The 22,630-nt window shown below is 50.3% G+C and overlaps 5 protein-coding genes across 5 annotated transcripts; 3 read left to right on the top strand and 2 right to left on the bottom strand.

Annotated features, from left to right (window-relative positions):
• Window positions 1–7,307: 7,307 nt before the first annotated feature.
• On the bottom strand, window positions 7,308–7,764 carry CTRU02_210990 (uncharacterized protein; the record flags this gene model as incomplete). The annotated part of the gene is made up of 4 exons (XM_036721770.1): window positions 7,308–7,384; window positions 7,439–7,520; window positions 7,605–7,691; window positions 7,744–7,764. 4 exons carry the CDS (start codon window positions 7,762–7,764, stop codon window positions 7,308–7,310), a joined length of 267 nt encoding a protein of 88 aa, XP_036586142.1.
• Window positions 7,765–10,596: 2,832 nt separating this feature from the next.
• CTRU02_210989 (putative 2-dehydropantoate 2-reductase) lies at window positions 10,597–11,807 on the top strand (the record flags this gene model as incomplete). The annotated part of the gene is made up of 3 exons (XM_036721771.1): window positions 10,597–10,628; window positions 10,710–10,776; window positions 10,836–11,807. 3 exons carry the CDS (start codon window positions 10,597–10,599, stop codon window positions 11,805–11,807), a joined length of 1,071 nt encoding a protein of 356 aa, XP_036586143.1.
• A 2,004-nt stretch (window positions 11,808–13,811) lies between these two features.
• Window positions 13,812–14,081, bottom strand: CTRU02_210988 (uncharacterized protein; the record flags this gene model as incomplete). Its single annotated transcript, XM_070205560.1, has 1 exon — window positions 13,812–14,081. The coding sequence occupies one exon, from the start codon at window positions 14,079–14,081 to the stop codon at window positions 13,812–13,814; it is 270 nt and encodes an 89-aa protein (XP_070060803.1).
• Window positions 14,082–15,276: 1,195 nt separating this feature from the next.
• Window positions 15,277–15,453, top strand: CTRU02_210987 (uncharacterized protein; the record flags this gene model as incomplete). The annotated part of the gene is made up of 1 exon (XM_036721772.1): window positions 15,277–15,453. One exon carries the CDS (start codon window positions 15,277–15,279, stop codon window positions 15,451–15,453), a length of 177 nt encoding a protein of 58 aa, XP_036586144.1.
• Window positions 15,454–16,951: 1,498 nt separating this feature from the next.
• On the top strand, window positions 16,952–21,548 carry CTRU02_210986 (sensor histidine kinase response; the record flags this gene model as incomplete). The annotated part of the gene is made up of 2 exons (XM_036721773.1): window positions 16,952–21,061; window positions 21,129–21,548. 2 exons carry the CDS (start codon window positions 16,952–16,954, stop codon window positions 21,546–21,548), a joined length of 4,530 nt encoding a protein of 1,509 aa, XP_036586145.1.
• Window positions 21,549–22,630: the final 1,082 nt, after the last annotated feature.

Raw genomic sequence — 22,630 nt, 5'->3', positions numbered from 1 at the left:
AAGGCCCGGAGATTCCAAGTGGCTAGTGGGTAACTTTAGTTGGGTGGGTATCAAGTGGGGATGCTAATAGGCTGTCCTGTCTTGCCTGACCAAGAGTGTAAGAAGGGAAAAACGAAATGATAATAAAATATAATAAGAGAGAGAGGCAGAAGCCCGGTGCAAGGCGCTAACAAGACGGGATGCGAGTGCAGCTGGCTGGACAGGCGGGAAGCAAAGCCGATGTAGGTGTACGTAGGTACCTTGGTATACCGTCGGGCAGGTCAGCCAGACGAGTAGGGGGGAGCAAGCAAGGGAACTTGGCGTCGCCCAAGTCGTATTGTGCAGAAAATTGACAGTTAATGGCGGCGCCGTGCGAAACTCCTTGCGGAAAAGTCGACCGAGCCAAACGGTCACCGCATCTGCTTCTTGCTGGTTGTACCCCAAAGCAACAAGAACGGCAATAACAATAACAATGATGATGATGATAATGATAAAAATAATAATGATAGTAGTAGTAATAATAATAATGATAATAATAATAATAACAGTAATAATAAATCGATCGGTGAGTGGAGGACCAGCAGCAGTAGCCGGGTTAGGCGCCTGTTCAGCTTGTCTCCTTTGACTTTGATTGCTCGCTTGAACCGACTTGGAGGGGGTTGTGAGCGAGGTCAAGCAGGGGACGGGTTTTGCTGGGCGGCCCTGGTGCTGGTACTGATACTGCAACTGGTACTGGGTCGCGGGAAAACCTTGCTGGCTTGAGTAAGAGGAGGAGAGTGGGTGGATGGTGGGAGGATCGGTGGGGTTGAAATGGTACAACGGGTGGGGGAGGGAGGATCTCGCTGGTGCACTGGAGCGGCGTGAAGTTGGAGGTGGTTAGGTAGCTGGAGCTGACGGGGCTTGCAATGTGACTCTCGTTTCGATGTATATACCGAGACGAAGGCTGTAGGTAATATTGACGGGACGCCGAGGGATGCCAAGGTATCTTGAAAGGCCAGGTGCGGATACTTCAAAGGCTGAGCGAAGCGGTTGAATGCTACTGCGAGAGAACGGAGACTATGCGACCCAAACCGGGATGAGTAAACCTATGGAGGCTACACAGATGGGTGTGGATATGAATGTGTTCTCCTTCTTCCTTTTGCGTCTCCCCTTTTGCCTTTTGGGGGGGGAAGGGTTTGGACCTTGGGCGACGGCGGTTGGTCGGTGGTTTTTGGTCTTGATCGGTGGTGAAGCCAGAAGGAGAAGGGCCTGAGGTCGGCCAAGCGCGGATCCAGGGTTTGGGCCAGCCAAGGTATGGCAACTGAATCTGTCAGAGTAGCTGAAGACACCTTTGGACACCCTTGATTGGATAGATAGAGAGCTGAGCTTCACGATGATTGGGTGCGGCGGACAAGTGCCAGCGGAGTACCACGGGGTCAGTCAAATACACCTGTTGGGCCACTGTCAAGTTTTCGCAGCTGGTGTCAGCTGCCAGAACCCTTTGGATGTCTTCCGTGAAACACTGCCTTCCTTGTCTTGATGGGCAAAGAGGGAGGGCAACGCATCTCTAACCTGCCAGAGCAGGAGACGAGACCGCAAAAAACGACGGAGACAACCAGAAAGAGAGAAACAAGAGAGATGGGTGAACACAGGCTGAGGGCGGATGAGGGATGCTATTTTATTGCTTCACGTTGGGGCGAAAGCGGACGACCAAAACGACGGCCAAATGACAGCGCGGCTTCTCGTCCTTTTACGCTACAGATACCGCTGATACATCTGATACATGTATTATTGCTGTTACTGCCGCTGTGTCCTTCCCCTGTTACTAGGCTGGGAATGTTACCTGGAGGCAATGTTGGTGTAAAATCTGATGCCTCTCATCGGCCCGCCCTGGTCGATTTGACAGCGCCTGGATTGGGGTTGCTGGGAGCAGTAACAAGCTGACCAGCCCCAAGGAGCAAATGCATGGGTCCGCCCATGGCGTGGGAAGCGATGGGACGATCGCGTGCGTGTGAGTGAGTGGGTGAGAGTGTGGGTGTGTGTGTGTGTGTGTGTGTGGAGGAAACGGGCTGGGATGGGAAGCAATGGGATGGAATATGGATTGGTCTGTGTGCCTGCCTGCTGTCTGCGTTTGCGCCTGCGTCGGCGCCTGCGTCGGCGTCTCGAGGATGGTATGGTGTCAACTGTGTGGTTGCCCATGGGGGGTGGTGGGGTGGCGTCGCCGAAGTGAGTGCGGAACATTGGGGCCTTCTGCGTCTGGGTCTCAATCCAAGGCCAAGTCAGGTAGGTATTCGTAACCTCAGCCGTAGGTAATCAAACAACGTGGCAGAGTGAGAAAAGCACATCAGCAAAGAACATCAGAGACAGCCCAGAGACACCTTGCCTCCTTCCGCCCTGTCTAGTCCTTGAACTCTCACTGCCGTAGAGGACGAGGGGAAAGTGCGCCGAAACATGCCGAAGGGTGCTGTGCTTCGGGCGAGCGTCACTTCACTTGTCACTTACTGCCAAGGCACTTGCTCTCTTCCTCTCTTGCACCGAGGGGCTTGCTCAAGTTAAGACTCAAGTGTGATCAACTCCCTCTTCCCTCCTTTCCAGTCAGCCTTGGAGCAGCCACCTGACAGTACGGATTTAAAAAAACACAACTGGGAAAATTGGTGGTCGGCGACCAAAAATTCGGGTCAGAAACGCACTCCGTTGTTTCGCTTGCCCATTTTAGCTAATGTTGCTAGGTAATGTGATGCTGACTCTGTACGTACTTTGACTTTCATCAGCTTACCACGAGGCACGGGTATTCCTAGTATCGCAAGCATGGCCCAGCTGCCCTCCACTCGCCTGGACCGTGTTGATGGGCATGTTACTGACAGATCCAGGGTTACCAGCTAGCTTGTCCAGGACATGTGCCAAGACCAGATTGCGACTTCACTGCCCCGTTAGGCCATTCTGAAGCCTCCCACCGATCGTTCCTCCTTTAAGCCATAGGCTAGCAAACTCCAGCCTTACTCTGATTACGATGGGCTTTGGACATTTTCTTCATAAAGCAGGGCAGCACAGTACTCAAAGTATCATTCATGAGGGACTCGCCCAAATCCTGCGTCTCACATGCGATGATTTGTAACCTCAGCTGATTCCCAACTTCTCATGATAGTCAAGACGACTGCTCAAAGTCAGGTGCCCAGCAACGGGTATATTTGTTATATGCCAGGAGCGAAAACACCAACGTCGTGTGTGTACGACGGTCGATGCCGATCTACGCAGAACGTAGTTGCTGGCAATTCTCATTTCATCTTCTCCCTGTCCTTCTGGTTGAAATGTGGTCTCACCAGTCAGAGAGACGCCCTTGGCGCTACCGCAGTGTTTCGCGGGGGGTGTGGGTGGAGGTGGGGGTTATGCTACGTGAGAGAGTGCGAGAGCAAGGAGAAGTCCTGAGGGGTTAGCAGTCGTTTAACATGCCTTAAGCCTCACCAATGAGGGTAGACTGCTTTGTCGTCATCACCTCGATCTGCACGATAGCATCATGGCTCCGGCGGCCGTCTGTAGGCGCTTGCACGGAGAAGCCATGCCAGAAGAGCCAAACGCTTAGCGTGGCAGCAAAAGGCTTGTGCCGTGAATGTAGTTATGGCGGTGGGCGCGCGTTTCGACGCACCAAGCTTGGAGCAGTTTGCATTGCAGCATCGCGAACAAATTCATGTTGAGCTGAGCGATCTGCCGCGGGTGGCGAGATATCCAGCCAATCCGAATCAAGCTGAGCGGCGAGACGCAATGTTGAAACCTTGGTAAAGGTCGACCAAAGACTGGAGTGATAGATGGTGGTAATGAAGAATGGAAGCAGAGGGAAGAAAAAAATTTTAATATGTAGGAAAAAGTAGTGTGGTGATTCGGGAGAGGGAAGCGAGGGTACGTGCGTTACAGCATATACTCCGGAACCTGAGGCACCCTCACATTTGGTGTGAAAGCGGCCGATAAGATAGACAAGCACGCAAGCGATAATGCTGATATCTGGCACCCCCACTATGCTAAAGAACCTTACGTATGAATGTATGTGCTTCGTGCCTAACACAAGATCTCTCTTAGCTGCAAAGTCAGAGCGTACATTTGACTTATTGGTTGGGCGTGTGCACGGGTCAGCTTCTAGAAAGACGCATGGAACCTGCCTTGGTGCCATGACGGAGCTAATGGACGGGAGGGTGTGCTCGAAAACCCAGTGGCTCGTTTCATTTTCGTTGGCTGCCATCTGTCCGTCAAATTATCGGAACAGCCTTGGCCTACCTCGCTATTTTAAAATCGCCATGGAATACGGAAACGCAGAACCATGTACACCGTCGGAGAAGAAGAAGATGGCGTATCCTTCCGACCTACATGATGCAGGTGCTGCCAGCAAACCAACCGCCGTCCGCAATCCCCCTTTGTGCGTAAGGACCTTCCTGGCTGCCTTCTTTTGTCACTGCGCTTGTGTTGGGTGAAGCTTCGTATGGCTCCTAGCTTAGGCTGCGCAACTTCGGTCCCTGTTTTGGCTTCCATGCGCAACGGCTATGGCTCATGGAGCGGTATGCCCTGAAATAGGCTGTTGACATGTCCATGTCTCTCCAAGCTTTTACCACGCAAGCCTCTATAGCCGCTCGGCACGGAAACGACATGCCACAATGAACAGCGGCGGCCGACAAACCGCAGAGAGGAACAAGTGCAGTGGTGCCACCACTATACCTGGCTCTGTCCGCTGCCTTGTCTTCATCTTGTAGAAACGCATTGCCTGCATTTTGCCCCAACATGCAGGCCGACCGAACGGGACCTGGCCTGATAGAGGACATAACCGACTGACTGCATACCGCAATGGACCTTCTGCTCATCCAGATAACACAGCCTCTCTGGGTTCGACGGCCTCTGCCCGTTGTGTAAAGCACAGTCCAACGTTTGCTTGACCACACGTACGCCAAAGGGAACACATCAACTAGTCAGGAACAACATTGAACGGTATCCGTCTGAGATCGTTGAATAACTCACGCTTAGTGGCCAGAAACCAACGCAAATGAGTCGATTTGCATTGAACAGATCAATCGGACACCTCGGGGGGCTATGACTGCTGGCATTCGTTTTTTTCCTAGTGAATGGGTGTGCGGAAGTCTACAACTTGTTGCAGTTTTGGAGCCTCGAACTCGAATTGTTATTCTCCATTAGCCCGTCCAAGGAACCTTTGTATGTGAGTAGTCTAGTTCAAATTTAGATTATCCGCAATCCCGCCGTTCCCGAGTTAGTAGATCAAGGGTGGCAGTGAAGGATCACAGTACCGTCGCAATTAGTCGGACTGGATGGCCGAGGAAGACATGAAGCAGCAGCTCCTAGACGCGGCCATGGTGAACGAAGCTGCTGCAAGTTGCCCAAGCAGGAAAAGAGGTGGTGTCATTAGCATACGCGAGGGCCCGATAACTGATGCTGCCAATTATCAACCCCCAGCAATCTGACGCGCATGAGAGAATGCACATTGAGCCCAGGACAGAAGAGGACGGCAGCGAGGTTCTCGCACGAGCACAGGCACCCAGCGAAGGGTCTCGCGCCTAGAGAAAAAAACAGGGGTAGTCAAGGATAGGAGGACAGCGGTGATTGGTGAGGCCCCGAAGTTCGACACCTCCGAACCTGAATATGAGAAGTACAAATTTCACCTTCGCGTGACAGAACACTCGTCTATTTCTCCCGCTGAAGCGTGAACGGCTTGTCCTCTACGTGGGTGGCATTTCGGTTGAAGCTTGGAAATAAGTCGCCTGGCTCTTGGGATGCCAATCTCGAAAAGACGTAACTGGAATCTGAGGAAGAAAGCGCGTACCCCACCAATGCTAGGGTCAGTTTGATCCCCGTCTCGTTTGGCTGAGGTGTCCCTTACTCCACACTTTTAGGAGGGTGTGGTCAAGGCGACCATTGGGGGGGGGGATAACCTGACCAATTACCCACTTATTTTGTGATTTGTGGGGCTACCCTGAGATCAGCTGACCATGGTCAGCTAGTTAGCTATGGTCAGGTTGAAATTCCTTAGCGCGGTTTGAAACCTCACCCTTGACATACTTTTTGTAAGAACATACGACATTTAAACGCTTCCAAATCCGTTCCGAATCGATTTACAATGGCTCTTCAATCGATTGAAAATCTCTTCCCTCGCCTAGAGGGAATAAGTCCTCTATTAGAACCTACTAGTCTTGATGCAGAAGCTGAAGAAGACTTAAATCTTTACTATCAACTACCAGCCCAGGCCCAGTCTGGCTTACCAGTAAATGAGGAGGTAGGGATATATGAGAACGACTTTGGAATTAGTTCTAAATCGATTCAGGATCAACTCGAAACCGATTCAGAAATACCTCCAACACTTGTTTCATCAGAGGCAACCCGTTCTGGGCATAATAGCCTCAGGGATGTTCATGTACTTGCTCAAAAAGTAATCTTTCTACCTACATTTATAGAATATCCAGAAACAAGTGAGAATGGAGTCCTTTATGTATCCAGAAGTAAGTTTGGAATCCCTTCTGAATTGATTCGGAATTGGTTTGGAATGCGTTGAGAACTAATTCAAAAGTACTTAGATGTGCAGAATACGATCGCCATCTTTTAGAGCAGGATACAGTGTTTACAACACTAGGAATCCGGCTTTCCTGGAAAGATGTTTCTATTATTAGCCGTTATAATACAGCTGCAAGCCGTTTACGTAAGTTAAAAATACTTTAATATTTATTAATAATTATTTCTAAATTATTTTAGAACTTAAACGCCAACGCCAGAGGGAATCCCGTGAGCAACTAGATAATGAACGTGTTGAAAGGCTTTTATCAACCCGACTCTTTACGTCTAGTCCCTCAAGGGGTACTAATTCAAGAAGTCCATCCTCAATTCCGAATCGATCCCGAAGTCTTTCAGAAGCGATTCGGAATCGATCCCCTCGTCTTTCCCATGCTTCATCTTCTGGGGTTATTAGGTCAAATACTCTCCAAAGAACATCTATTTCTAACTTAAGAAACGAAATCAGACAGGGACAACAAGATGACTTTGACTTACAGAAGCAAAGTCTAGAATTAGAAGAAAAGCGATTAGAATTAGAAGCAAGAAAACTTCTAGTTGAAAAACAGAAGCTTGAACTACAAGAAAAGGAACTAGAGTTAGCAGAGCGGCGGAGAAGGTTAGGACTTTGATAGCATATAGGATAGGTAGAGAATCGATTCTAAATCATTTCTGTATTGATTTAGAAATGCTTTTTTTAAAAAAAAGCTTAAAAACCGAACGCCCCGGGTATCTATAAAGAATTGATTCTAAAGCGGTTCCAAATCGGTCCCGAAAGAAGTCCCAAACTGGTTCCAAACCGATCCTGAATTGATTCAGGCCTCATCTTCTTCATCATCCTCAAAGCGGGCCCAGACCTCACATTCCTGATCGCGAAGGGCGGGAGGACATTCTGAATCGATTCGTAATTAGTTCTGAACTGCTTCAAGACTGATTCTAAACTTACTAGCATTGCGGGCAGTGGTGCAGTAGGTGCACTTGCCCTTGGCAGGGAAGCCGGCGGCGCGACGCATTTCGGCGAAGTTGATCTGTTGCAGAATCGATTCAGAATGGGTTCCAAAAGGATTCCGGATCGATTGAGAATCATGTGGAATCGCTTCTGAATCACTTACCTCGTTGAACTCGAAGGGAGGAAGATCCTCCATGCGGTGGTTCTTGCCGCCCTGGAGAAGACCTTCTTTGTAGGTCTTGTAATCGTCCTGATTCTGAATCAGTTCTGAATCGATCCTAAACCGATTCCATTGTACTTACAGAATCCTTGTATGAAGGCATGATGTCGGATTTCTGAACTGATTCGGAAGTAATTAGGAATCGGTGCGCCAGGGGGGGGGGGGGGGCGCATACGATTTGAAAGGGTTACGGAGGGAAAAGGAAGAGAATCAGAATAGAATAGGGATTTAAATATTAATATGGGGTATGCACCCTAATCAGTAGTGGGACGCAATCAGTAACTGGTCCGTGCACCTGACCGATTAAAAATTCCATGGTCAGGTGGACCCACTTCACCTCAATACAGCCAATCATAAAATTGGTCAGATAGACCCATAATTCATTTAAATAAGTGGGTAATTGGTCAGGTTATCCCCCCCCCAATGGTCGCCTTGACCATACCCTCCACTTTTAGTCCCAGCCCCAGCCCCGTGCCCTAGGTGTACGGACGGTATAGCCAGGAAAGGAAGTCTGTAGCACTCAACCTCGTCAAACCCCGGCAAGTCCTAATCCGGCAGTGCCGCCCAGACAACACAAGTCCAGGACGAAACTTCTTAGTCTGGTGTTGACAATCGAAACCCTTGGTCAGAGTCACTTTTTTTTCTTGCTACAATAACGTTCAAGCAGCCCAGGTAACGGATAATTCTGAAAACGGTTGGTCTGAGACTAGGCATAAGTTGAGATATGCAAAATGGTTCGGGCAAGTAATTGGTCGGTGTCAATATCCGACACTACCCAAGATATGTAGTTTCTCATGCTTCATTACACTTGCTTACTTCCGGCCCAAGATAGGACTTTGAGTAGGTACAATGACTGTTCTGAAATCACGGGCTTGTAGCATTGGGGCGACCAACACTTCCTATTTGCAGGTGGTTCATGGCCCATGATTCATCCAGCCAAGCGCATCTGGTTTCCAGTTTTATGATACCCGCCGTCGATGGCCAACGATTTGTACTCGAAGAAAGTAATTTCAGTTTGATGCGCTTCGCTAATGATATTCATAAGATAACACTGAAATACATATTGGATGTCAAGGTATTTATAATCCTGCGTTTCAGTCGTCTATGCTCAGGGACCGCGTTCCAAGCCTCCTGGAACAGGCCTGCCTTTGCCGGCGTGCAATATGCCATGTTTGATGAACCTTCCAAAGTTAGAATGCAGTATGGCATTGCGTGGTAATGAGTTATAATGTAACAAAGTATGTGAACTAATAGTCATTAAGCCATGTTATCGAAATATTGGTCACTGGTCCACAGTCCTGGGGAACTGAATGATAGGACGTAGGCATATACCACAAACGCAGCACATTCATTGTAGCGAGCATCATGTTTGGCTTTTGATGTATATTCCATTGGATCTAACTATAGGTGTTTTTTTATGGCAGCCGACGAGATCTACTTGCCCCTGAGTTCACGTTAAACAGGCTGGAGATGTGTATGAGCTAGTCCCTGTCTCCGAAGCACATGTTTATTAGAGACACTAGGTTTCAACTTCGCTTTTTGGTCAATATCTTTCTCGAACTTGATATGATGACGTTTACAATACCAAGGGCTCGGTGTGGTATGGGAGTATCACGAACCTGAACTGATTCATTTCACGGGGACCTTGACCCATTGATCTCTATGTGTGAGGACATTGGACTCTTCTGTTAGCAGGATGGTTCTTACTGTGCCACCTGTAAAACAGAAACCTTTCAAAAGACCACGTTAGACGACGTGCCTTCCCGCCTGCGATCTTTTCTTGGATACAACGGATTCTCAGGAACTTACTAAAGAGTCCCCACTACACCTTTTTGTTATACTGAAATAAGCCATGGAATGATGAATATACCCTTAAGTTGTGTCTAGGAGAGAGAGTGTTGCCTACAACTCAATTGTTGTGACGAAGAGGCTTTGTGACGCGGCAGTGAGCCGATTGACATAATGTCTCGAATCATTGAGACTAGCGGATAGTTTAGCCTAAATTCTCACAGAGAAGTGCCTTGGAACTGTTTTACTGTCTGGATTGTTCATTCCGAAGACCACTGTGCCGAGTTCCCGATGCGAGGTTTTGACGAGGAAGTGACCAAGCATTACCATCTCCGATTGAGCCAAGGACATGTAGTCAGTTCAACCTTCTATCGCAAGTCAAGAAACATGTGTTGCAATCACTGGGAGTAGCAGAGCCATGTATGTATTTATTCACATGTGCATAAGTGTATAGAGGAGTATGATGACAGAATCACCATTGAAACGCGGTAAGAAGTCCATCTTCTGGAGCTGGTTTGAAGAGAACCTCACATAACGACTCGGCTATTGTCTAGTCGATCGTTGTATCATTCATCATAAAACATGTCATCACTACTGAAACTGCCCCAAAATAAGTAAAGGCCCACCAAGGCACCTATAATAGCAAGAAGAAGACATGAAGACTGGTTGCATGCTTCAGAATCCAGGTCCAGGAATTGTAGACATATATTGTCTGGCTATCCAACGATGAAGCGACGCGTAAATTACCGTCATACGAGCCGTAAGCTGAGTATCATGGCAATATACATATATGCTGGGATTATTAATATTGGAAATAAAAGTATCTAAGATTGCATGTAGGTATTGTTAGACTGGAGCATGGCAACCTTTACAAATATATCTTGACTGGTAAATGTATGAACACCACTCAATGTCCGTAGTTGGTCATCTGGTGCCAGCTGTCACCATGTTCATGATGGCGACATCCAATGTGGGGCGTAACGGCTCTCCTTGTGCCGCATCAGGGCGGAACAGCTAGACCTCGGTCAAGTCGAGGTGCGACCGATAAACGATCACAAGCATACCAAGCACAGTATAATACACTTTACCCCTAACAAGTCGACGAGGACCTGCATCATTTTATCCATCCAAATCCAAGGCAGGACGAATGGCCTCAAAAGCTGAGAAGTCCAGCGACAGGTACGCCTGACCCCTAACATAACCTCCAGAGGTTGCGCCGTCACTCGCAGACCAAAGCCAATGCTGACGCCTCTGCAACAGTGCTGTGAATATTATTTTCATCGGAGCTGGCGCCGTCGGCTGTTTTTATGCCTCCCGTCTACACCACGTGAATCCCCTCGCGATCTTGAAGAAATGTATGCACAGTTTTGCTGACTGGTTTAACAGCCTGACCGCAACATACACGTCTCACTGGTTGCAAGGTCGAACTACAAAGCTATTAACGAGTCCGGCGTGAAGTTGCAAACCCATTCTTTCGGAGACTACGTTTTCACGCCTCAAACAGCCTTTCCGTCTGTCGAGGCTGCAGCGGCATTGAACCGGGCAGGATCGACGTCCCAGTGGGACTATGTTTTCGTGACGACGAAGGCGCTGCCGGACCGCTCCGATGACTCCGCCATGATTGCTCCTCTTATAAGTCCCGCGTCCTGTATAGTACTGATACAGAACGGCGTCGGGGTTGAAGAACCGTTCCGTAAACGATTCCCCAAAAACCCCATCGTAAGCGCCGTGACGGTTGTTAGCGCGGAGCAGACGTCCCCTGGCGTGATCCGACAGAATCGCTGGACTAGAGTTAGCATCGGTCCGCATACGAACGGTCTCGGTACAGGCGATATTGAACTCGGCCAGTTAGGTACGCGGGCTGTTGAGAATCTCTGCAAGTGGTGGGGGCCTGGCTGGGGTGATATACGCGATATAGAGCCGCACGACGAGGTTGGGCTGCAAACGGTGCGATGGCATAAGCTCTGCATCAACGCGGCCTTCAACCCGAGTGCAGTGCTCAGCGGCGGTAGGGGCAACGCTGATATGGTGACAGACCCGGAACTGCGAGAGCATGTAGTAGGTGTCATGAACGAGATCAGGGCAGCGGTGCCCAAAATCTTGGGCCGCAAATTTCCGGATGATCTGGCCAAGCCGGATCGGATTGTCAAAAGCACAGAAAGGAACACTGGAGCCAGGCCGAGTATGCTGCTGGATTGGGAAGCTGGCAGGCCCCTGGAGCTCGAGGTGATTCTCGGCAATCCGGTGAGAATAGCGCGGGCTCATGGGGTAGAGATGCCACGACTACAAAGCCTCTATGCGCTTCTCAGAAGCGCACAGAAGAGCCGCGAGGAGAGAACCATAAAGGGAAAATTGTAGAATGCGCCACGTTTGCAACGCCGAGGCTGATAATCCGGCTTGCCCTGGCCCATCTGGCAACATTTCTTGTTTTCTTAGAAACTAGCAGTGATTTTGTATCAAATCTGGAAATGTTATTGAGACATTTGAACACTGGGTTATAATTGACCGAAACAATCTCATAAATCTCTGGCTTATCAGCGTTTGATCACAGTGCATGCATAGCTCCAACAATGTAAATTTCGATAGAGCAATCAACAAGTTGGAATTGGAATGTTAGGGCATGCGAGTTAGTAGTACACGACACGACGCGCCGCAGTCTCCAGGCGAAGCACTCCAGCCGCATGCTGATCGGTGGCGAGTCTTCACTGACAAGAGTCGGCACTTTGCCGGCAGGCACGTTCATTTGGAGCGATTTGAGGTTTGAAGGGTGGCCTGACGTCGTGCTTCATAAGGCGATGACAAATCCGTGGCGGTGGCGCTTGATGATGTTTGCGTACTTCGTGGTACGAAAGACGTCAACAGGTCTTGGACATGTAGGGGGCAGAGCAGCCACATCTCGTCTCACATCAGCGCCACAGACAGCTATGGTCCACATTCAGTGGTGACAACAGCTACCAATCCATGGGCTTTGTACGAGGAGATGTGGCGGTGGGAGGGAATGGGCTTGTTTGGAGGGAGGGATTCTGCTGCAGAGGGCACGAGCCTTGATGACGACATGATTTCCTGTTTTTCTGGGGTGGGGGGAGGGGGCAGCTTGTGGAAGCACCCACAACACGACGGAGATGAGGTGCTACGTACACCAGTAGTTTACAGAAGCTACGGATACACAATGCTGCTGCGTACCCTTGTTTTCCAAGGTGCCCTAGCTTCACCATTTCCTCTTGGTCTGAGATGGGATTCGGCTGGTGAAGGAGCAAACCTAGTGGAGAAGCCCAAGAGGATAGGTGGCTCGCGCTTGGCTCGCGCATGGCTGGCCTTGAGCCGTGGGATATGCAAGTGATAGAAAGATGCGACGGGCCGGTCAGCTGAGTCGAGGTTACCGACAGAATAGGTGGTGTTGGCAGGTGTGGCACCCCGTAGTATCTGGTTAAGCCTTATTCTCTGTACCACAGCGTTCAGGGCTGCAGCACCTATGCTTGGGGAGTGCTATGTTGTGGTGGTAGGGCCGATTCGCATCGCTTCGCATGAACCTTCCAGCCTGCCCGCGAAAGCAAGGAACCTCACCCCCAGTTGAGTACATTATCCCGAGGTTACCAGTACCCACTTGAGGTATCGGCCTTCTCCTCACTAAAGCAGGGATCAACAATTGCACAACCCATCGAAGAAGCATGGGCATTTTAAAAATCCCATTCGCTTCGTGAGCACAAGCTCATCTGTCCTCGCCAGCCAAATCAACCGCCGCCACCATGGATGGAGGGGTTGAGGCCCCGCCCCTGTTTTTACCATGCAGCTGTATCGGTGTCATGTATAGAAGGACGGAACCGATATGATATCAGGCGTTGAATCCAGGATGACTGGGTTTTTGTGGTTCCACAGAGCAGCATCTGTTGTTTAGTGCGGGCAGTGCGCGGGCTACAACCGTTTTTTTTTTTTTTTTTAAACATCAATACCTGGGAACTATCGAATCTCGATCTCGCATTCGTAAAGAGCTAATGCGGGAAGACAGAGCATAACAGAGTCAGAGCTGGTGAGGGTATATGAAGTGGTGAGCAGACATGAGACGGCAAACGAAACCAAACACCAACAGCAATCAGCAATGGCGGTGGCTTCCGCCTGGTTTTCTAGCCAACACCTAAAATTGTGTCATTTTATAATTTTACTTTTGTCACCTGGGTGCCCTCACTCCATCTCTCTCGCCCAAAACCAGCCAGCCGGATACGTTATCCCCATTGGTGCAAGCTCCGTGGCGCCTGGGAAAAGAGTAGTGTAATTTCTTGCCAGGGCACTGCTGGGAAGGCAACCGCACAGGACACGATTCAAATCAAGTTTCGTTTAATTCTCCTTTAGTTGTCTTTGTCTCCACTAGTAGTTCTGATGGCGCTGTACTTCTTCGAAGGTGGCGGGCAGGCGTGCCATGCTCAGCTCCATCCAACCCTTTCCCCTCGTGCAGGGTGATTCCATTGTTTCTGTCGTCTGCTTGAACCTGTGGCCCGCAACATTCGATACCTGATCTGCACCCTTAGTTCGGGACTCTGCGGAGCGAGCGTCAATACGGGCTTTGGGGTCCATCGCTTCGGGCAATTGCCGCCCACAGCACAGGATGCCTTGGCTCTCAAGCCGGATGTCCGTCATGGCCGCTTCCCTAATCGGATTTTCATCATAGTCCTTATGGTTTTGCCATTGGGGAGGGCGATTTTTCTTGTTTGTGGATGACAGTTCAGTCCTGTACGAATATTGTTACCGAGACTCTTTTCCCTGCAGGAATGTCCCATATTGGCCGGACCACATGTGCAAAGACTGTTCGGTGTCACGGATGACAACCATTACACATCTGGACCCCACGTTAAAAGATCACCATGTTTGAGTATCTGGGAATGACCCTGCTTTGTACAAACCGAGCAAGGCAAGGCAACGCAGCGAATACCATGATTAAGACTTGTCGGTATGTATACCAACGTTCATCAGGCCCCACGCCCATGCCCAGACTAGGTCTGCAAGACCTCTGCTTGCTTGGGTGGTGCTCGGAAATGATGGGGAATTAACCTGTCTTTTGGAATCCGACAGAATTGAGTACGTCTTGTCTTGGTCGTTTGTAGTTGGTGTTTTGGCCGGCGTACTAAAATTGTTGGTCGGACCCTGTCTGTCCTGAGATCGTTACCCCCCCCCCCCCTCAACACAGCTACCTCGATTTACTGGTCGAAGGAACTACGCATTTTTGATCCGAATGTTGGCTTGTGAGTGTGACCAGGAGTTTGCACCAGAAGAGCTGCTGCTGGGCTGGCAAGCTGGCACAGCTGGGTACATACCTTCCTGCTATTCGCCCCAGTTCTAGCTCAGACAGGCACTTGGATTGACCAGCGCACCGTGCTTCGTACCAGCACTACTGGCCGGAGGAAAATGTCCTTAAGGGCGGGTCAGGTTCAGTGAGCTATCAGAAGAGAAAATACTACTACGTAGTGCAGTGCCCAGGGTCCCCAGTCCGCATTTCCAAAACCCCCGTTGTCTGTCGGGGTATTGGCCTGCGGCGCATCCAAGGTAGCTTGCCATATTTTTGTTTGTAAATACATCTCACCTTTGGCTGAGGTGAGTGGAAACGCCTGTTGAATGCTTATATAGAAGTGGTTGGCTTTAACGAAGGAGCACATATGCCTTAGTAAACGGAACATCGGATTGAAGTCTCCTATGGCATGCATCACCTCACCAAAGTTCTCTCACTGTTCAAGGAACGGACACGGACACAGATATGGGGGATGGTTTGGTATGTCTACGATGAGGGCCACTTGACCGCGGATCGACGCGCTAAAACAGCCTAGGCCGCGCATCCACGATGACTCTCACCAGTCCTGAACCTCAGCTGCCCCTTGTCGATAGCCGCCACTCTTGCGTCGGCTCCTGGAGCTTGTGCAGGTTTCCCTGCCCTGGTCATTACTGCACAACGCCTCTATCGGCTCGGCCTGTTGCTACTGGAACTGTGGGCTGTAGACTGGACTGGGCTTCAAACTAAGGTCAACTGGGACCACCTACCGCGCCCTATCCTTGCTAGCTGGGACTTTGCTGGGCTTCTGCTGCGTTTCGCTCTACCTGTGCTCCTCGGTGGTTAAATTTCAGACGGACCGGGGAATGAGTGTCATCTTTCTCGCCCTCTTTGTTCTTGTCTTGGACAACGTAAGTACCCGCCACAGATACCTTAGTTAATCTAAGGTCCTTTTAAAGGCCAAATACGTTTAGGAGGAGGAAGGAAGGAAGGAAGGAGGGAAGGAAGAGTGTAGAAGGGGGAAGACAGCCAGAAGTAACTCGATTGGCCGCCTAGGGACGCTGGTACCTCGAGGAGGGCAATCTATGTAGCAAAACCGCCCGCTATGCACTTGAGGTACCTAACTTTGCCATGCTTCGAAGCGCCTTGTCTGGTTTGAATGACCCTGCAAAGCCTCGCTTTTCCCCTGTATTTCCTCGTTCTGGCACTGGCTCAGTCTTCCCAACCTGCTTGATCTGGCCGAGCCTTCCTTTTCGCCTTCTGTTTTTTTTTCTTCCCTTTCCCCTCTCTCCTTCTTCTGATGATTCCTTGCCACTCTGGGGTTTGTGCTTGTGACAGCCCTTGTTGATGTTTTCGACCTACTGCCTCCACGGTACTGGATCGGCTACCACCAGTCTTTCTTTCTGGTTTCCTTACCCTTAATGGGACCACAGAAAAACATTGCATTGCTTGACGCTACCATACTATACCTGCCTTTTTTTGCCTTTTCTACTTCCTGCTTTTCTTCACTTTGCTGGGCTTTTTTGATGCAGGAGTCCGAATAACTACTGTTGTGTCGTCAGCCTTCTCATTCTTATTCCCCGCGTCATCTCAAAGCCTGTGCTCTTTGTTACTACTAGTATTACCACTAGTATTACCACTTCCACCGCGACCACTACCACCGCCACATATCAACAACCAAGGAACTCGAGGGTGAATCTCGACATCTCCCTCTCCACACCCCACGTTTGCCGCACATCTGACGGATCAACAAAGGGGGAAAGAACGGGAGAAACGAAGAAGCAGACGGGAAGAAACGTCTTGCCCCTGTCGTTGTCCACAGCGAACCGACCCTGCGCATCCCACCTCACAACCCCCCGGCCGAGCACCGCCAACCTCGTTGTGCAGAATTGCATCCCACCCCCGACTTTCCCATAGCCCGCGCCCCTCTAAATCCGAATGATTGAGTAAACCGCCGCTTCGCAGCCCACAACACCGGGAACCAAGGCCCGCACCACCGCTTAGATCGCGCCGACTGTCCGTTGTCGTATCTCCAAGACAATTCACATCCCTTTCTACTCCTACCTTCACCCACAGCTTCCCGGCCCTTACCTATTGCACTTTTCTTTGGTTCAACCCACAAAGCGCCCTGTCGCCTCATGCTAGGCCTGTCTGACTGCGGACCTTTGAGCCTCTGGCGGGGTCTCGTCCAGCTTGCATACCAGCAGGAATCCATAGACTTTTAGGTCTTCCGTCTTGCCCCTCAAGTATGGACGACCAGCCCGACGTCCGGCGGCCTTCTGTTTCCTTTGCCGACAACTCGACGACAGACGAATCCTCCGAAGCAACCCCGATCGCGAGCAATCATTCGGGCGCCGCTGCGCCACAGGTGGCAGACTCATCCGCCCCTGCTGCCGACTCCGCCAACGCTGCCGCTCCAGTTGCATCTTCCGTATACGTCTCCGCCAATACTGCGACTGCGACCCCCAGCTGCTCCTCGTCATGGAGTGCTAGTTCCGACCGACAACTCGGGCATGGCGCCAGTCCCGATCCTTCAGACCGAGTCTTTCCTATTCGTTCTGTCGTGAGTGTCGACCGTACCGGTCGAACCTCTGGCGAGCACGACTATTTTCCTCGACTGCCCGACCATGGCCAATATCAAGCACCTCGACCTGGCAATCCTCGTATCGACACTGCCGCTCTTGAGGCCGTTCCTCGTCGCGATTCTATCTCTGTCTCTACCCCTCACTCGCTCCCTTCAACACTTACATCGCCAAGCGATCGACAGGCTATTTTGACCAGGAGAAAGAATACAGGAAGTGGGCCATTGTCTAGCGTCCAAGCTGACGCCGCACGCCACGCCATTTCTAAACCACTTGATATCTTCCAAGATGCCCCGTCTGATATTGAGGAAGATTCGGCGCAAGGTGATGAGTCCTCTCAACTTCAGGCTTCTAGCTCGACCAGCCAGCTCGGCGAAGCGGGCAATGAAGGCCTCTTCACGACACGCTTCAAGCATGTTGTGACTGATGAAGGACATCATGTCATCACTGGCACCGACAGCTTTCTACAGCGATGCGAAGATGAGCCGATCCATACTCCCGGTGCAGTCCAGGGTTTTGGTGCCCTAGTGGCCATTCGTGAGGAGACTGATGGCCGGTTTTCAGTCCGCTATGCTAGTGAGAATACCGAGAGGTTGATGGGCTACTCACCGCAGCATCTGTTCCGTCTCAACAGCTTTCTCGACATACTCACTGAGGAGCAACAGGATAATTTGTTGGACCACATCGATTTCATTCGCGACGAAGATGCTGACCCTGCCATTAATGGGCCGGAGGTCTTCAGCCTTTCCATTCGCCCGCCCAAGAAGAAGAGTGTCAAGCTCTGGTGTGCCATTCATATTAATCCAGCACACCCCGAATTGATCATTTGCGAGGTCGAACTAGATGACGACCACCAGTTTCCGCTTCGACCACCAGAAGAGGCTACCCCGAATACGCCAGAAGATACGTTGCAGGCGAATCCCACCATGGAGGAGCTGGCTGAAAGTACAGAAATTCTCAGCAAGCCATTGAGGGTTCTCAGAAGTGCACGAAAACGCAGAGGTGACGCAGGCGCTATGCAGGTATTTGATATTATGTCCCAGGTACAGGAGCAGCTAGCGGCAGCGCCGAACCTGGAAGCATTCTTGAAGGTCTTGGTCGGCATTGTCAAGGAACTCACTGGCTTTCACCGAATTATGATTTACCAATTTGATTCCTCGTTTAATGGAAAGGTCGTCACCGAGCTTGTCGATACCACACACACAAAGGACTTGTACAAGGGCCTGCACTTTCCTGCCTCCGATATCCCGCGGCAAGCTCGCAACCTTTACAAGCTAAATAAGGTGAGGCTTCTCTATGACCGGGACCTGGAGACCGCTAGGCTCGTTTGCAAAGCGAAGGAGGACCTGGATCTACCCTTGGACCTCAGTCATTCCTACTTGCGCGCTATGTCACCCATTCACCTGAAATACCTCGCCAATATGGCTGTACGATCCTCAATGTCGGTTTCTATCAATGCATTCAACGAACTATGGGGTCTCATTGCTTGCCATTCTTACGGTCGCAAGGGCATGCGTGTGTCCTTTCCAATTCGCAAGATGTGCCGCTTAGTCGGAGACACGGCATCAAGAAATATCGAGAGATTGTCATACGCAACCCGCCTTCAGGCTCGCAAACTCATCAACACTGCACCTACGGAGAAAAATCCGTCCGGATATATTATAGCTTCGTCAGACGATCTTTTGAAGCTTTTTGATGCTGACTTTGGTATGCTTTCCATTAAGGGAGAGACCAAGATACTGGGCGATATTGAGCAGTCTCAAGAAGCGTTAGCTATGTTGGAGTACTTGCGCCTACGCGAACTTACATCAGTCGTCACTTCTCAGGACATTCGGGAAGACTTCCCCGACCTACGTTATCCCCTTGGTTTTACAGTCATTGCCGGTTTGCTGTACGTTCCATTGAGCGTCGGTGGCAATGACTTTATCGTCTTTTTCCGAAAAGGGCAGGTAAAGGAGGTGAAGTGGGCAGGGAATCCGTATGAGAAGACGTTACGCGAAGGCACAGCCGCTTATCTCGAGCCCAGGAAGAGTTTTAAGACTTGGCACGAGACGGTTCTCGGCAAATGTCGAGAGTGGTCAGAGGAACAAGTTGAGACAGCAGCTGTGCTATGTTTGGTCTACGGCAAGTTCATCGAAGTGTGGAGACAAAAGGAGGCTGCATTGCAGAGCAGCCGCCTTACGCGGCTTTTGCTTGCGAATTCGGCGCACGAAGTACGCACTCCTCTTAATGCAATCATCAACTACTTGGAGATTGCCTTGGAAGGCTCGCTAGATCAAGAGACCCGCGACAATCTTGCTAAATCGCATTCTGCATCGAAGTCTTTGATTTATGTCATCAATGACTTGCTCGACCTGACCAAAACGGAAGAGGGGCAGAATCTTGTTAAAGATGAAATTTTTGACTTCGGAATGTGTATTCGCGAAGCGACCGATCCGTTTATGAACGACGCCAAGAGGAAAGGCATCGACTACCAAGTCATCGAGCATCCTGGCTTACCTCGTCACGTCTGTGGCGACAGTCGGCGTCTCAGGCAGGCTATCTCCAATGTGGCGGCCAATGCGGTGCAAAACACCTCCAGCGGTTATGTTAGGGTTGAACTCTATGTTAGCGAGGTTCTCGAAAGCCGCGTACGAATCGAAATTGTCGTAGAGGACACGGGCAAAGGAATGACGGCGAAGCAGCTGGATACTCTTTTTCGGGACCTGGAGCAGGTCAGCGTCGAACTTGATGAAACCACTCCACCATCCCAAGACGATGGAGTCGGCAAAGAAAGTAGGATATTGGGTTTGGGTTTGGCCGTTGTTGCAAGAATTGTCCGGAACATGGATGGTCAGCTGCGTTTGAAGTCGGAGCAGAGCAGAGGTTCGAGGTTTGTTATTCAGTTGCCCTTCGATCTTCCGGACGATGAGCCCGCACCTACAGAAGGTACCATAGCTTCGAAACCGAATACTGCGTCCAGCGTCGCGTCAGTCACGACTGCGGTTATGCCGGACAACGATGGCGAAATGATGCTCATCGACCGCGGAAGCAAGCTGACCCACAATAATGAAGGCTTTGGGGAGACGAACTCTGGGTGTGCAGGCTCGAAAGCGGAAACCCTCAGTCTTGGGAGCCAGAGAAGCGCCGCCACAGGAGCCAGTCGAACGAGCGACAGGAGTTCCAGAAGCGATGCAGATCGGCTTATTGATGCGATACAAACGCCATTTTCTATCGGTGATGTCCACAATAACCGGCCGGTTTCTCAACGCCAGTTCTCGAAGGAAACCTTGCACCGGCCGGCATCTTCCGATGATAAAGATTCGTTGGCCTCAGCCGCCAGAGTTCTGGGATCACCAACTTCACGGCGAACAAACCCTAGTGGAATTACCTCGACCGAACCAACGCAGCCATCCGAAGTTGGATACACCAACGTCATGGACACAAGAACCCCCATAAGGGCAATCAAAATACCTGATGAGTATTTCGACCAGCCATCATCCAGACCCCAAGAGAGCAACTCTTCCCGAGTGCTCTTTGAAGTGCCAGAACGGCCTAAGGATCCGGCAATATCAGAAAGCGGTACTATTGGGACAGCTACCAGCATCGTTTCGGGGGCAGATGACACCAAGCTGCAGGTGCTCATCGCCGAAGACGATCCCATTAACTTGAGGATTCTGCGCAAGCGATTAGAGAAATCAGGCCATCAAGTATCACATGCCGTTAATGGTGAAGATTGCGCAACAGTTTACCGCGACAAATCCAAGTCCTTCGACGTTATTTTGATGGACATGCAGGTATGTGTCTTAGGTAACCAGGCGTACACTTGTGTTCTCGTTCTAACTTTCGGGTTTTGCAATACAGATGCCAATAGTTGATGGGCTTACAAGCACCAAGATGATACGGGCGTACGAGCAGTCCGAAGGCCACGGGGGTCACTCCACGATAGCCACCCACAACGGCAGAATCCCTATATTTGCCGTCTCCGCATCACTTATAGAACGCGAAAAGGACAAGTATGTCGACGCTGGTTTTGACGGATGGATTCTCAAGCCCATTGACTTCAAGCGGCTCAACACCTTATTGTTGGGAATTGTGGAGGATGGTGTTCGTACGTCGTGCCTATACGCCCCCGGGCAATGGGAGCGTGGTGGCTGGTTTAATGTTCGAGATCGCCCTGATGATGATTGTCAGAAGCATCAGGGGCCACACACAGAAACTCTAACCAAATCCTCATCAGAGGAAGAAAACGGGAGCATGCCAGAAGCTGACTTAGCAACTTGACCTTTTCCTTACTTGCCCCAACTTGCCAAGTGACGGCATGGACGGAGGTGCTGATGATTGAATAACGCAAGTTGTACTGTCAACCTTCGCATGTCTCCCCCAGCTTCTCTCCCTCTCCATGAAATATGTGGCACGAGATTCTGGAGGCGACAATGGCGATGGTCGAGATTTGCATGGCCGAAGGAGATTGTTACTTTTGTGCGGTTCTTATACGAGTAACTTTGATGCAGACTGTTATGAGAACGCAAGCGCCACACTGTCTTCAAGAGGTTTTGCAGACATGGAGTTTATGAAGCTTAAGAGAGGGACAGGTTTGAAAACAGGAGCTAGCTTGTTGGAGCGTAGCGACTTAGATCGGGGAAAACGGTACGGTTACCATGGCAAAAGCATACGGATTGCATGGGGAGGGAATGGGCAAGGAGCCCGGCACTGGCAGGCGTTCTAAGTGAAATTTTACCTGTTACGTCTCTCGGCCTTAAGTGCAATATACCATCACGGGGTTATTTTTACTTTTTCCAGGACATGGCGCAGGCTTGGAGCTGCGGTGAAAGCGGATCAAGAGTAGTTGTTCGATGAAACGACAAGATGACAATATCACCTAAACGACGCACCACAGTTACATTTAGTAGATCGTGGCTGCGACGTTGATAATGGAACACTTTCAGAAGTTACCAAACCGGCGGGTTTCCCCTCTTCACGGTGTGATTCCAGTGTCTGCACAATGAGGATTAATTTTACAGGTTCAGTTACTGGGTATTATTGTTTGTGTGGAAGGTCGAGAAGTAAAACGCAAGTGACCTGACTTGGCAACTCAGTAGCCATTCAAGCTTCTTTCGGACTCGTTTAGCGTCTCAGAGCCCGTTAATTGTATTAAACCTTGGGCTTTAGGAGTAATGATCTAGTCATTCGAGTAGGTTGAGTTAGTAATTCAGAGGAGTGGGCGGGCCAGGAGTTCGTTCAATACAGTGAGAGAGATGGAGAACGTGGGTATGGGTGGGTTGGGGAAACTAGCGTAGGGAAGCATATGTGAGAGGCTTGGGTTTCATTCCAGACGTGGCTCCAACCACCCACGCCGTGCATGA

Source organism: Colletotrichum truncatum (assembly GCF_014235925.2).
Source record: "Colletotrichum truncatum strain CMES1059 chromosome Unknown Contig_0007, whole genome shotgun sequence".
NCBI lineage: Eukaryota > Fungi > Ascomycota > Sordariomycetes > Glomerellales > Glomerellaceae > Colletotrichum > Colletotrichum truncatum.
This window is presented reverse-complemented; position numbering and strand designations above follow the sequence as displayed.